This window comes from Trachemys scripta, chromosome 14 (genome assembly GCF_013100865.1).
Source record: "Trachemys scripta elegans isolate TJP31775 chromosome 14, CAS_Tse_1.0, whole genome shotgun sequence".
Taxonomy (NCBI): Eukaryota; Metazoa; Chordata; order Testudines; family Emydidae; genus Trachemys; species Trachemys scripta.
The window spans coordinates 32,340,333-32,352,528 of NC_048311.1; the positions used below are offsets into that span (position 1 = coordinate 32,340,333).

At 64.9% G+C, this 12,196-nt stretch overlaps 1 protein-coding gene across 1 annotated transcript; it reads right to left on the reverse strand.

The window, feature by feature from the left end:
* Positions 1-550: 550 nt before the first annotated feature.
* On the reverse strand, positions 551-6,995 carry FSCN2 (fascin actin-bundling protein 2, retinal). Its single transcript, XM_034790086.1, has 5 exons — positions 5,433-6,995; positions 2,040-2,196; positions 1,538-1,659; positions 1,036-1,203; positions 551-949 (listed from the first exon to the last, which is right to left on the reverse strand). Exons 1-5 carry the CDS (start codon positions 6,253-6,255, stop codon positions 744-746), a joined length of 1,476 nt encoding a protein of 491 aa, XP_034645977.1. The 5' UTR covers positions 6,256-6,995; the 3' UTR covers positions 551-743.
* Between the last annotated feature and the right edge of the window lie 5,201 nt (positions 6,996-12,196).

Here is a 12,196-nt window from a genome sequence, read left to right on the forward strand (position 1 = left end):
GGCCCCCCCCCATCCCTTTCCCCCCACAGCCTGCATTCCTTCCCCCTCCCCCACCCGCTCCAATCCCTTTCCCCCATAGTCTCCTTCCTCCACAGCCCCGATCCTCCTCCCCCCACGCTCCAGGCATGGCTGGTAAATGTGCTCTAGGGAAGCAGAATCTGCTGCTCAGGGCTGGGGGAGCAGGGGGGGGCCTGGCAGGGAGCCCCCGGCCGAGGGACTGAGCGAGTGGCAGGCAGCTCCATCCCTCCCCAGAGCCCAGGCCGGGCGATGCCTTGGGGGGCCTGGTGCCAGCCCACCCAGCTGTGGTTCTATGGCTCATGGCACTAGCCATGGGGCAGCTCGGTGGCACGGGCGGGGCCCCCTTGTCCCAGGACGGTGTCTGCCGGCCCGGTGCCGGGGGCCCTGCGGGGCACTGCTGGTGAAGGAAGACGAGCGACCCCCCCCAGGGTGCAACTCAACCGGATTTTAATGAGCTCAGCGAGGGGGGGGGGCGCCACCATGGGGGAGGTTAAGGACAGCACTAACACCAGGCATCTACCACGTCAATCTCTTGCAAGCCCACAAGCCCCTCCCACCAGCCCACCCCAACACAGCTGCCCGGCGGGGGGGGGGGGGGCATGCCCCCTTGTGCCCGTCCCTGCCCCGCAGCAAGTGAGAGCCCAGCAGGGGTCTCTGGGCGCGTGCCGAGCTGGCTTAGCGGGCGCGGGTCCTAGGGGTCTATGTGCTAGGGGTGGGGGCCGGGCTCAGTACTCCCAGAGCGTGGCACGGGGCAGGGAGTCGGCATCGGCACGCAGGGTGCCGGCTGTGTCCCCGCGCAGGTATTTGCCATTCTTCCCCCGGACGGCCACGCGCCCGCGCTCCCGGAACTCGAAGAAGAAATCCTCGGACATCTCCCCGTCGCTGCAGATGGCACCGCTGCTGGCGACGTACCAGAACTTGCCGCCCAGGCCTGGGGAGAGAGCGGAGGGGGCGGGTGAGGGCAGGGCCCTGCCAGGCCGCGCCCGCCCCCCCTGCCCGGCCCAGCCCGGCACTCACCCCGGATGTGGTAGGCCCCGTCGCTGAAGAGCAGCTGGAAGACGTCGTAGGTGGCCCGGTTGGCATCCAGCAGGTTGGAGCCGCGGTGGCAGCAGACGAAGCCGTGGTCGCCCCGCAGCACCAGGATGGGCCGGTTAATCAGCTTGAGGATGAACTCCTCGTCTTCCCCTGGGGAGCGCGGCAGGGCTGTGGGCAGCAGCTCGCGAGGCAGCCCTGCCCAGTGGGGCCACCCCCTCTGCCAGGGCCTGGGCACCAGGCACCCCCTGCTCTCCCCAGTAGCCTAGCCACTTGACAGCCAGGGGGACGTCACCCTCCATTGGGGAGCATCTGGAGCTCGCTGGCACAGGGTAGGCGTCGCAGCTGCAAACCCCTCTCACCCAGCGCCCCCCAGCAACGCTGCCCTCGGCCTGGCCCGGTAGGTGCTGAGCCCCGGGCCCCGGGGACGCGGCAGGGCCTCCTGCTGCCTCCCCCCCACCCGCCCCCCGGCTGAGGCGGGACTTACCAACGGAGTCGCTAACCGCGGCCAGCTGCCCGTTCTTCTTGGCGCAGATGTACTTGCCGTTGCTGGCCTTGAGGGCCACCCGCCGGCCGCGCCACTCGATGTCAAACATGTTGTTGGCGGCACTGGGGGGAGCGAGCAAGACAGCCCGAGTCAGAGACGGGCTCTGGAAGGGGCAGCTTGGGCAGGGCAGGGCAGGGTGCACCTGCAGCGGCTAATCTCCTTGGTGCTCAGTGCCTGGCAGACCCAGCAGACTGGCCCAGGCAGGTACCTGCCAGGAGGTGCCAGCACCTGCCTCCAGCACAGTGCTCCAGCAGCCAGAGACCCCGGTGAGTTTTACAGCCTGATCACAATTCCCGTGATGCGTGCTCTGCCACTCAGCGCCCTAGGGCTGGCCCCAGACCTGATTCTCCCTTTGTCCCGGTGTCCCCTGGGGCTGTGGCGCTGAGCGCTGCAGTCGGGCCGAGTGTGCCCGGGGAGCGTGCGGGGCGGCGCGCATACTCACACGTTGGTGGCAGTGACTTGGATGCCCCCGTGCGACACCAGGGTCCAGGAGCTGCCCGCGTTGGAATGGAAGACGCACTTCTTGGTCTCTCTGTCAATTTGCATCTGGAAGGTCTCGTGGGTCATCTCCTCGTCCTGGTTGGCCGAGACGTTGACACCTGCAGGGAACGAGGAGGCCGCAGGGCATGGGGCAAGGCTGGGGGTCAGGACTGAGGGGCACCGGCAGGGCAGAGCTGCAGGGAGGCAGAGCCCAGGGTTGGGCTAGCAGGGGCTGCAGTCAGGATTAATAGAGAACAAGGATGTGGCTTTTTGGCCCATCCCCTGTTCATATGGACGCACAGCCCCGTCTCCCCCGGGTCTCGCTGGCGTTGTGTAGCTGCTCAGGCCGGAGGGGCACTGGGGAGCCCCCCAGCATCCCTGCAAGGCACCCACCAGGAGCCAGCGTCGCCAGCCCCTGCTGCCAGGGTGTGCACCCGGGCGAGCAGAGCATGGCTGACCGCTCAGGTCATGGAGCCCTAATTCCCTGTGTCTCAGCCCCGGCCACGCCCCGCTCACCCCTCCTTTCCACTGGGCGAGCAGCTGATCTGCGGGCGCCCCCCGCCCCGCAAATCCTCCCAAACAATCGGCGCTAATTGGGCTCATTAACCTGATTGCTGTTGTTTCCATCTGCTTAGCGATTCAGAAACACAAACCCCCTATTTATAACTCAGCCCTCAGCGTCACCCGCACATAAGCCGCTTGGGCCGCGCGCAGCAGCGCTGTTAGCTGGCTGCCTGGGGCAGCCCCACCGCCCCTCGCTCCACGGGGTGCCCTACAGCCCCCCTGCCTGTGCCCTAGAGAGCCACCGCTCAGCCTGCAGCCCGGGGGTTGTGGGCCCTGCCCCCAGGAGGTGTTTGCAGTTCGTAGGGGGCACAGGGTTGGGTTATAGAGGCCAGCCCAGGGCGAGGCAATGGCTGGCTGCTGCACCCCGGGAGATTGCTGGGTCTCCCCTCACCAGGGTCCTGAATTTGGTGGGTCTCCCTCCAGCGCCAGCTTTTCGTCCCATGCACAACGCCACCGCCAGGCCGTGCAGCGCGGCTGGCAGGAGGGGCTCGGGGAGACCCATGCTCTCTCACACACACACCCCATGGGTACATATGCACACAGACCCACACACACACACTGACACCCCCCCCATGTGTACACATGCATGCAGACCCCCCCCATGCACACACACATCTATGTGCGCACACACACACACACACCGTGTGTACACATGCACACAGACTCCCCCCATGCACACACACATCTATGTGCACACACACACACCATGTGTACACATGCACACAGATCCCCCTATACACACACACACACCATGTATACACATGCACACAGACCACCCCCATGCACACACACATCTGTGTGCACACACACACACACACACATCCCATGTGTACACATGCACACAAACCCCCCCCATGTACACACACCCCCATGTGCGCACACACTCAGACCTGGACACCCCCCCCCAGATCCATGCTCTCTCTCACACACACTCAGACTCACGTGTACACACACCCACACCACCTGTGCACACACACCCAGACTCCTGTTCTCACACCCACCCACCCCCGCGGTGCGCAGGCCAGGCTGGGGGGCCGGGTTACTATGGCGATGGAGCAGCGAGCAAAACGCCGCCTGCACACGCCCCTCGGCGGAGGGAGCGTCGCCTGCTGCCACCTGTTCCCCGTCGGGCCCATATGGCCCAGCCTGACTCACCGGGTGGGGGGAGGAGGCGGCTCGGTGCAAAGGCAGCCCCGCCCCCTGGGTCTCCTTCGCTGGTGGGGAGGATGGGGCAGGAGGGGCAGCCCCCCAATTGGGCGTGGCCCCTGTGGGGGCTGTCGGGGGATCAGGCCTTGGCTAGGAGACCAGGGGGCCTGCCCCATGTTGCCCCCCCCCCCCCCAGCTCCCTTGAAATCTGCCAGGGATGGACCTGAGCCGTGACTGCCACAGGGGAGCCAGCCCATGTCCCGGACCCCCCTGCTCTGACCCCCCACCCCCCTTAAACAGCGGGACCAGGCTGGGTTTGGCCAAGTGCCCATCTGCAGGAGTTCAGGCAGGACGGAGGCGAAAGGCCTGCGGTGGCCTCCAGCCGGCACTAACTTGGGTGAGCGTAACCCACGTTCGCACGGGGCAGCCGGCAACCCAGGGCTGGGCACGGCTTGCTCCGGCTCCAGGGCAGCTCCTGGAGGGGAAGGGACCGGCTTGGGGGCCTCCTTTGACAGCCTTTCGGCTTGCCAGGGCTGGGCTCTGGGAAGGCCCAGCGGGGACTCAGCATGCAGGGAGCTGCTCTGCAGAGAGAAAAGTCTCCCGCTTCGCTCAAGATGCTGCCCCTGAAATGCCTGTCGCTGGCCCCAGGCACTGGCAGGGTGCGGTGCCCGGAAAGTGATTGTCAGCACAACCCTCGTCTGTTCCCCTGGAAACCACAGTCTGCACCTGGCCAGGTGCATTGGGCCTGGCTCTCGCGCCTGTGGCAAACAGGGCTGGAGAAAGACGAGCTGAGGTGGGCTCCGGGACAGGCAGGATGCTGAGTAAGACGGGTCACTGCTCCTGGGGGCCCTCTGGGGGCCGTGCCATGGACGGAGGGGTTATTAGCTACCAGGAGACCAGGCAAAAGGACCAGTCTGGGCTGCTCCTGCGTGGGAGGAGCGAACACCACATTCCCCGGGGCTGATGGTCTCCAGGTGCAGCAGGGAGCGAGCTGGTCACTTCCTGGTGGCCCAGGGATGTGGTTTATTGAAGAACCGACTGGCGTCCCCCACCCCACCCCACCCCACGGCGTGGGTGCCAGCCAGAGGGGCTGCTCATGACCAGGGAGATGGCAGGAGAGCCCCTCACCCTCTTAGCAAAGCCAATGCCACTTTGCACCCGCCCCCATGGGGCAGAACCCAACTAAGGAGCGCAGCTGGAGAAAGGGTGAGTGTCAGCCCCTGCCCCCTGCCAGCCAGGCCCACAGCAGGGCTAACTGGGAATCTGACCCCGGGGGGGCTGGGCCCGAGCGTGGGCTGCCAGTGTGAGTGGGGCGTGCCCCCACCCCAGACAGAGAGGGAGCTCGGGAAGGGGTGGGGAGTGCACTTGAAATGCCACTGTGAAAGGGAGGGGGGTGGGAAAAGGGGGAGGAGCCAGGACAGCCTTGACCAGGCAGCCCCGAACCTGCACGAGCCCAGAGGGCCCGGAGCCCCTGGCGGGTCCCTCCAAGCCGGCTTGGCTGAAGAGTCTTTGCAACAGGCAGGGTGGCACCCAGGAAGCAGGATCTCCCGGTTCTAGGTGCTCAGGTGTATGGGGACAGGGCACCCTCCCCCCCAGAGAGGGGAGCTGCCCATGGGGAGGGAAGGGGGCAAAGGGGGGCACTTACCTTGCCGGATGGAGACGTATCGGCCATTGGACGCCAGGAAAACCACTTGCGGGTGGCTCTCCTCCAGATCAAAGAGTTCGTCCTTGCCCGGCTTGGAGCTCCTCCCGGCCTTCAGGGTGCCCGTGGGCCCCATGGGCGCCAGGTACTTCCCGTTGCAGTCCTTGAAAGCCAGCTTCCCTGCCTTGAACTCCAGGGTGTAGCCGGTGCGCGGGCTGGGCTCCGGCACCAGGGCGCCGTCGTTCTGCAGGTAGCGGTTGTCGCAGGCCCGCAGGCAGTACCGCTGGTTCTGGAAGGTGAGGGTGATGAGCGCGTCCACACCCCAGGGGATGTTGCTGTCGGTGGAGATCTCGTCCTCCAAGGCGCTCAGGTGTGCGTACCGCCTCCGGCTGATGCTCAGCAGGTTGGCCTGCGGGTGGATGGCCAGGTGGACGGTCCACAGCTCGGCCTCGGTGACGGCCTGGGCGAAGCAGGACAGCCTGTCTTCCGAGCCCCCAAAGAAGCGCTTGTAGGGCTGAGACTGCAGTGCCCAGCGCCCATCTGACTGGGTGACAATAGTGAAGCGCCCGTCTCTGCCTGGCTTCTCGGCTTCACATGACACCTTCCCGTCCTTGTCAGCGGCCAGGTACCTGCCCAGGTGGCTTCTCAGGAAGACCACGGAGCTGTCGGCCTCATCCTGCTCCAGGGTCCAGATCTGCTTCCTCTTCAGGCTGGGCGCCGAGGCGTTGACCTTGTAGCCAAAGCTCTCAGCCGTCAGGTAGCGGTTCTGGCAGTTGATCAAGCCAAATTGGATCTTCAAGACCTGGTGGATCCCGTTGGTTGGCATCTTCTGTTGGTTCCCGGGGAGTGGGGCGCAAGTCGCGGTTCTCCCAGCCCTGCTGAGGACACCGGTGGGTTCGTGCTCGCACACTCGCTCCCACGCGCAGCCGGCCCCAGGCAGACCTGGATTAGAGCCAAGGGCCTCAGGCCAAGCCGCACTGACTTGCCGCTGCCCCAGTTCCTGGTCCCTCTCCGCCGGGCGCAGCCTCGCTTGCCTTCATCTAACCTGCAGCCTGGAATGCCAACCTCGTCTGGACGTCTGGCCCCTGCGCGGCCGCTCCGGCTGACCTCTCCCGCTCCGGCGGGCTGGGGATGCAGGCCAGGAAACACACGGGCTTCCGCGCTGCAGCCGGGGTTAGTGAGGGCCAGCTACGATTACAGAGCTCGCCTGGATTTCAATGGGCTCCGAGCCCTCGGCAGCCAACGGTGGGGCTTGCGCGGACACAAGCGAGGGGGTTGATGCGGGAGACAATGGGCCTTTGATGGAGTGCTCCGGTGTTCGGCTCCGCTGGGCCGGCCTGGGGTTGGGGCCGCGGCTGGTGTCTGCGTCCCTGACCCCCTCCGCGGCCGGCGGGCTCTTCCCCTGACGGCAGGTCCTGCCTCCTTCCTCTGTGCCACTGAGTCTCAGGTGGAAAACTTGGGCCGCAACCCGATCCGCCCCTGCCGGGGCCGCGCTGCCTTCCCGTGGGCACCCGGCTAGGGTTACGGGCGTCTCTGATTCGGCAGGAGGTCACCTCCAGCCGCACGCTGGCCCAGCCGCTAAGCTCCTTAACAATTAGCCCGGCCTTTTGATTAGTTTAAACCGTTTATCCCTCTTTGGGCCTCTGGCCTCCATCTGTCCTGCAACCCCTGCTGCTCCAAATCCTCCCCTGGCCCAGGCGGCGCCCAGGAAGGATCCCGGCGCTGCCCCGTGGCCGTGAGCGCAGGGGATCAGCCCCACATAGAACTCCACCTGGCTAAGGGCAGCTGGTACCCCGGGGGACAGTCACCCCAGCACGGGGGCCGTGGGAGCAGGGGGCGAGGGGGCACGCTGGAGAGGAGTTTGCAATGGGACATAGGGCTGCAAAAGGCCAGGGCCAGCGTGGCTGCCATCCTGGGGCAGGGGGGAGGGCCCATCTCTGTGGCCCTGGGGTGTGAGCCCAGCTGGGCCATTGCCCCCATCTGGCAGCCAGGCGGAACCTGACAGCCGGGGGAGGCGGGGGGGTTGGAGAAGAGCAGCCGAAGGGGCTACGGCCGGTGATGAGGAAAGAGCTGGGGGGCGAGAAGGGGTGTGGATGGGGTGGCAGGCGGCAGGGTCTGAATAGGGAGGAGGGTGGCCCATGGGGGCATGGGATGAAGCCAAGCCAGGGGGCCTGCGCTCCGGCCTGGCCTGGCTGTTCCCAGCCCTGTGGTGTCGCTCCCCTGGGCTCTGGGGGTGCGAGTCCCGGCTGGCGCACACAGTGGGGTTTGGACGGGCTGGGGCCGCTCGCCCCCCTGCGCAGGGTAAGCGCTGACCCCAGAGGCAGGGCCAGGGCATCTTGGCACGGAAGTGCTGGCAGCGCCGTGGGTTGCGGTGTTGGGAGCTGGGCTGGCTGCGTGTGGGGCAGCTCGGCCTGACCCATGGCCACGCTGGCTGCTCGGGGATAAGCCCTTGTCCCACTGGATTCAGGGAGAGGCTCCAACGGGATCAGGGGTGGCCCTGGCCCGCAGAGGGGGCCCAAACCAGTGGGTGTCAGGCCACCCGGGACTGAGCCTGCAGTGGTGCCAGGGGGTTCCATGGGCTCCTCCCGAATGGGGTACAAGCGCCGTGGGGGGGCACTGTTACTACTGCAGGGGTCCTGCAGCCCAGGGGTCCTTCGTATGTCAGGTGACATGCGCTCCCCAGCTCCTCGGCTCCCCTCCGGCCCCTCGCCTCGCCCAGCTCCCCGAGGCGCCCACAGCGAGAGAAGGAGATTGTGAGAAATCAGACACATCACCTGCCCCGCGGTTTCCTGTTACCCTCTCGCCTCTCCTCTCGCGTTGCCTCCTGGGGGGCAGCCGGTGGGGGACAAAGCGCTGCCCAGCGCTCCAGTACACACTCCTGTCTCCCTCCGCGAAGGCCTCTGTCCCTCGAGTCCCTCTCTGCCCTGGCCGTGCAGGGGAGCAGAAGCAGAAGTGGGTGCCAGCCCCCTGCCCACATTTCATGCCAGCCTGCACACCCCCTGCTCGCTGGTCCCAAGTCCCAGCCGGGCTGGTGAGAGTCTCTGGGCTAATGGGGCTGCTGTCCGTCAATCCTGCCCCGCAGCCCCCTGCCCTCCCACAGGCGGTGTGGGCATCTCCTGGGCAGGGGCTGCCAATCATGCCAAGCTGTGACGTGTCCAGCCGTCCAGTGGGGACTTCGCTGAGACCTGGCAAACTCATCTCACTGGTGAGCTGAGCTGAGCCCGCTGGGACGGAAACGGCTAATGTATGAACCCCTTGTGTGCCCGCAAGGCTCCCTTGGCCTGGGGGGAGCGGGGTGGCGGAGAAGGGGCAATGACAGGGAGTGGGAATAAATGCGGGGGGTGAGGCCCACATGGCAGGAAACCTCCTCCCAGTCCGGAAACTGACAACGCCTGTGACCCTGGTAACCCCCCATTCAGTCATTAGTCCGGGCCAGGATCAGCCCAGCCCTGCTGAGCAGAGGGCCGTGGCCTTTGTCTCCCCAGCCAGGGCGGCCCGGTGCCTCGTGTGCGGGAGTCTCATCCCGCGCTGGCCCCGGGCCTCGGGGATTGCACCTGAGCTGCAAAGGGCTCCGAACACGCCGGGCTCCTGCTTTTGGGTCGCTTCTTTCTGATGGGCAAAGAGGCCTGAAAAATGTGTGTGTTGGGGGGGGGGGGGCCCTAGAAATATTAGGGCCACCCGCGATGCCCGTCTCAGCCGGCTGGCTCGCAGGGCGTGTGCTGCGAGCGCTCGCGCTTTGCTGGGGGGCGAGGGGGCTACGTCTTTCACTCTCCAAACTGTGCAGGAGTGACACAAAATGCTAAGAGATGGGGCCAGCTGGACGCAGCCGCCCGGTGCTCAGCCACGGGCCCAGGCCACGTCCCCCCGCTCTCTGGTTCTCCAGAGGGTCTCCCACTCCAGCCGGGAGCTGAGCTAGGCAGAAAAGGAAGTGTCTTAATTACCCAAATCCTCTCCCAGTGGAAACCATAATGCCGGGTCCCAAGCCGAAGGATCCCCCATTGGGCCTGGGTCCTTAGGAGAGCGCTGGGCATGATGGGCCGATTCCACTCCCCCTGAGCGCCAGCCAGGTCAGCTGGGATTGTCCTGCTGGCATAACACTGTCACCTCGGCCCGTCATGGGGGGGGGAGGCAGAGCTTGGGGGAGTTGCTGGGGGCCAGTTCAGCTGTGAGTCCCAAGAGCACCCTAGAGGTTTGGAAGCATAACCTAGTGGTTAAAGCTCCTGGCTAAGTGTGGTGGGCTCTGGGTTCTAGTCCTGCCTCCGCTACTGATTTGCTGGGTGATTTTAGGCAAGTCCCTTCCCTGCTCTGTGCCTCAGTTTCCCCATCTATAAAATGGGGAGAAGGGTTCCAACCCACCCCAGGCTGGTGTCACGAGGCTTAAATCAAATCCACCACTGCACTCAGGGAAGGGGTGATAAGAAACCATCTCAAGTGTCCAAATTCTCCCTTCCAGGTGGGTTTGCAGAACAGGCTGTGCTCCTTCTAGGATTCCCTGCTTCCCTCCTGGCTGGAACCCCCAGCGCTCGGCACCTCCCGGCACAGAGTGTGAGACCCTCGGCTGCTCCCAGCATCGCTCCCACATCAGAAAGAACGTGTGCAAGGCCGCACCTCCACTTGCCAGCCCACAAAGAGTTCGGGGCTGGGTTTGGTGCAAGGGCTCAGATGCGCTGGATCTCCCAGCCCAAGGCACCAGACCGGGCAGCGCGAGTGGCCGTGGGGGCTAGCAGACAGGGTGCTGGTGTGGGACTCAGAAAACCTGGTTCTATTGCCGGCTCTGCCACCGAGCTGCTGGGTGACCTTGGGCAAGTCGCTGCGCTGCTCTGTGCCTCAGTTTCCCCTCCCGCCCATCTCTGTTGCGATTTAAACTCTTTGAGGAAGGGTCTATTACTGTGAGTTTGTGCAGCTCCGAACACAATGGGCCCTGATCCTGACCGGGACCTCCAGTGCTGGGCACCAAGCTGCAGGTGCTGAAGGGGAAGCTATGCCACACTTGGAGAGGGGTCACGCCGCGGACCCCCTTGGGCTGCCCTAACGACCTCTGCAGGCAGCAGGGAAGCCGAGGGACTCAGCCACGCTCTGCTGGGTCGTCGGGCTCAGCTGGAGGGGCCGATTCCTTTGTGCCGGGCCCCGGGGAGCAGCTCCCTTGGTCTGGGCCCAGGTTCTGATTGCTCGGGCAGCCGCTGGCTGACGGGCGACTCGGGTTGCAGCGGGACCAAGAGGCAGCCATTGTTCCTGAAAATAGGTCCCGGGGATTGGTTGCCTAATAATTTTTTCATGCTTGAGTTCTCGCTTTCTTTGGCGGTTCCGCTTACAGCCGCCCGCGGCCAGCTCCTCGCCTGCCTGAAGCCAGGTGCACGTTACCTGAGCCGCACGGCCACGGGTTAGTGTAACCGCCGCGTGTCACGCCCGCTGGAAGGGAGGCGGTGCTGTAATGTATCTGCGGCAGGCAGGTTGTGTTTCCGGGCTGGGCTGGGGGCTGGCCAGCGCTGGATTGCTGGCATGTTTGGAACTCAGCCGCGCCAGTGTTTCACAGGGCCGACTGCTGCCCTCCAGCCCTGCTCCTCGGATACACCCGCCATCCACCCCACGCCCCCTGGTTACAAGGGGGAGGGAATGAGCAGGGACCTGGGTTTCTGTTGGGCTCAGAGATGCTAAAAGCACATGGGTCAAATTCAGCACCAGGAGCCAGTGGGGTTGCTGGGCTGGAGCGGAGGGCAGAATCCGACCGTGGGTAATCAGAGCCGCAGGAGAAACCAAGCTAGCGCCGTCCCTTGTAGCTGGGATCGCAGGGTGGGTGTGCATGGGTGTGAGCACACACACCTGGGCGGGCACCTCACCATGTCTGTCCACGGATGTCTGCTCCCTTCCCCCACCCACTGGGTACCTCTCAAGGATTGTTAGTGGGTGAAGACGTCTCTGCCACCTGCCCACTGGAAGGATGGCAAAAGGCACATTTCTGAGCCCCCATCTGGACAGGAATAGGAGCGGGATCAGTTTAAAAAATCCCTCTGCCACCTCTTAGTTGATCCCATTTCTAGCCAGCCTACAGTGGAGGGATCCAAACTGCCCCTGCAGTGTCTGATCCAGGGTTCACTTCCTGTCCTAAACTGGTGTGTTGTGTTGCTGTTAATTCGTTGCTGGGTTCTACCCCAGAAGTGGCTGCATTTCTGTGGCAGGTGAAGCGATTCCTGAGCTAACCGTCTATAAACCATCTATAAAGTCTCCTGCATATGTGAATTATTGAAACCTCCCAGGCCAGAGAGCCTGAGACAAACCACACACCCCCAGCTCAACTCCAGAAGCAACAAGCTGAGAACTGAGCAACTCATCCCATGTCACTGGTTTGGAGCTAGGGTTGTTCCCGACGTGCCCTGCTCTTCCCCTTAATCCCGTTGTGTTCCTCTTTGCCCTGGTCTGGTGCCCTCCTCAGAGCTGGGCGCAGGTCACTGGTAGCAAGAGTTGCAAACCCCCGCGGCTGTCCTCAGAACGAGGTCGCCGCGCGCCATCCTGTATGTGCCACACGCTGCAGCAGGGGTGAGGCTGTCGGGCACCAGGCTGTGCTGTGTCAACCCAGGGACCCACCTGGTGGCTTCCACACGAAACTACAGTGCCCTGGCCCCAGGCTCTGTGTGAGCAGAGAGGAGCTGAGCGGGGCACAGATGGGGGCGCTGTCTGGGGAGCGCAGCGCTCTCCCGGAGAGAGGGGAGCTGAGCGGGGCGCGGATGGGGGCGCTGTCTGGGGAGCGCAGCGCTCTCCCGGAGAGAGGG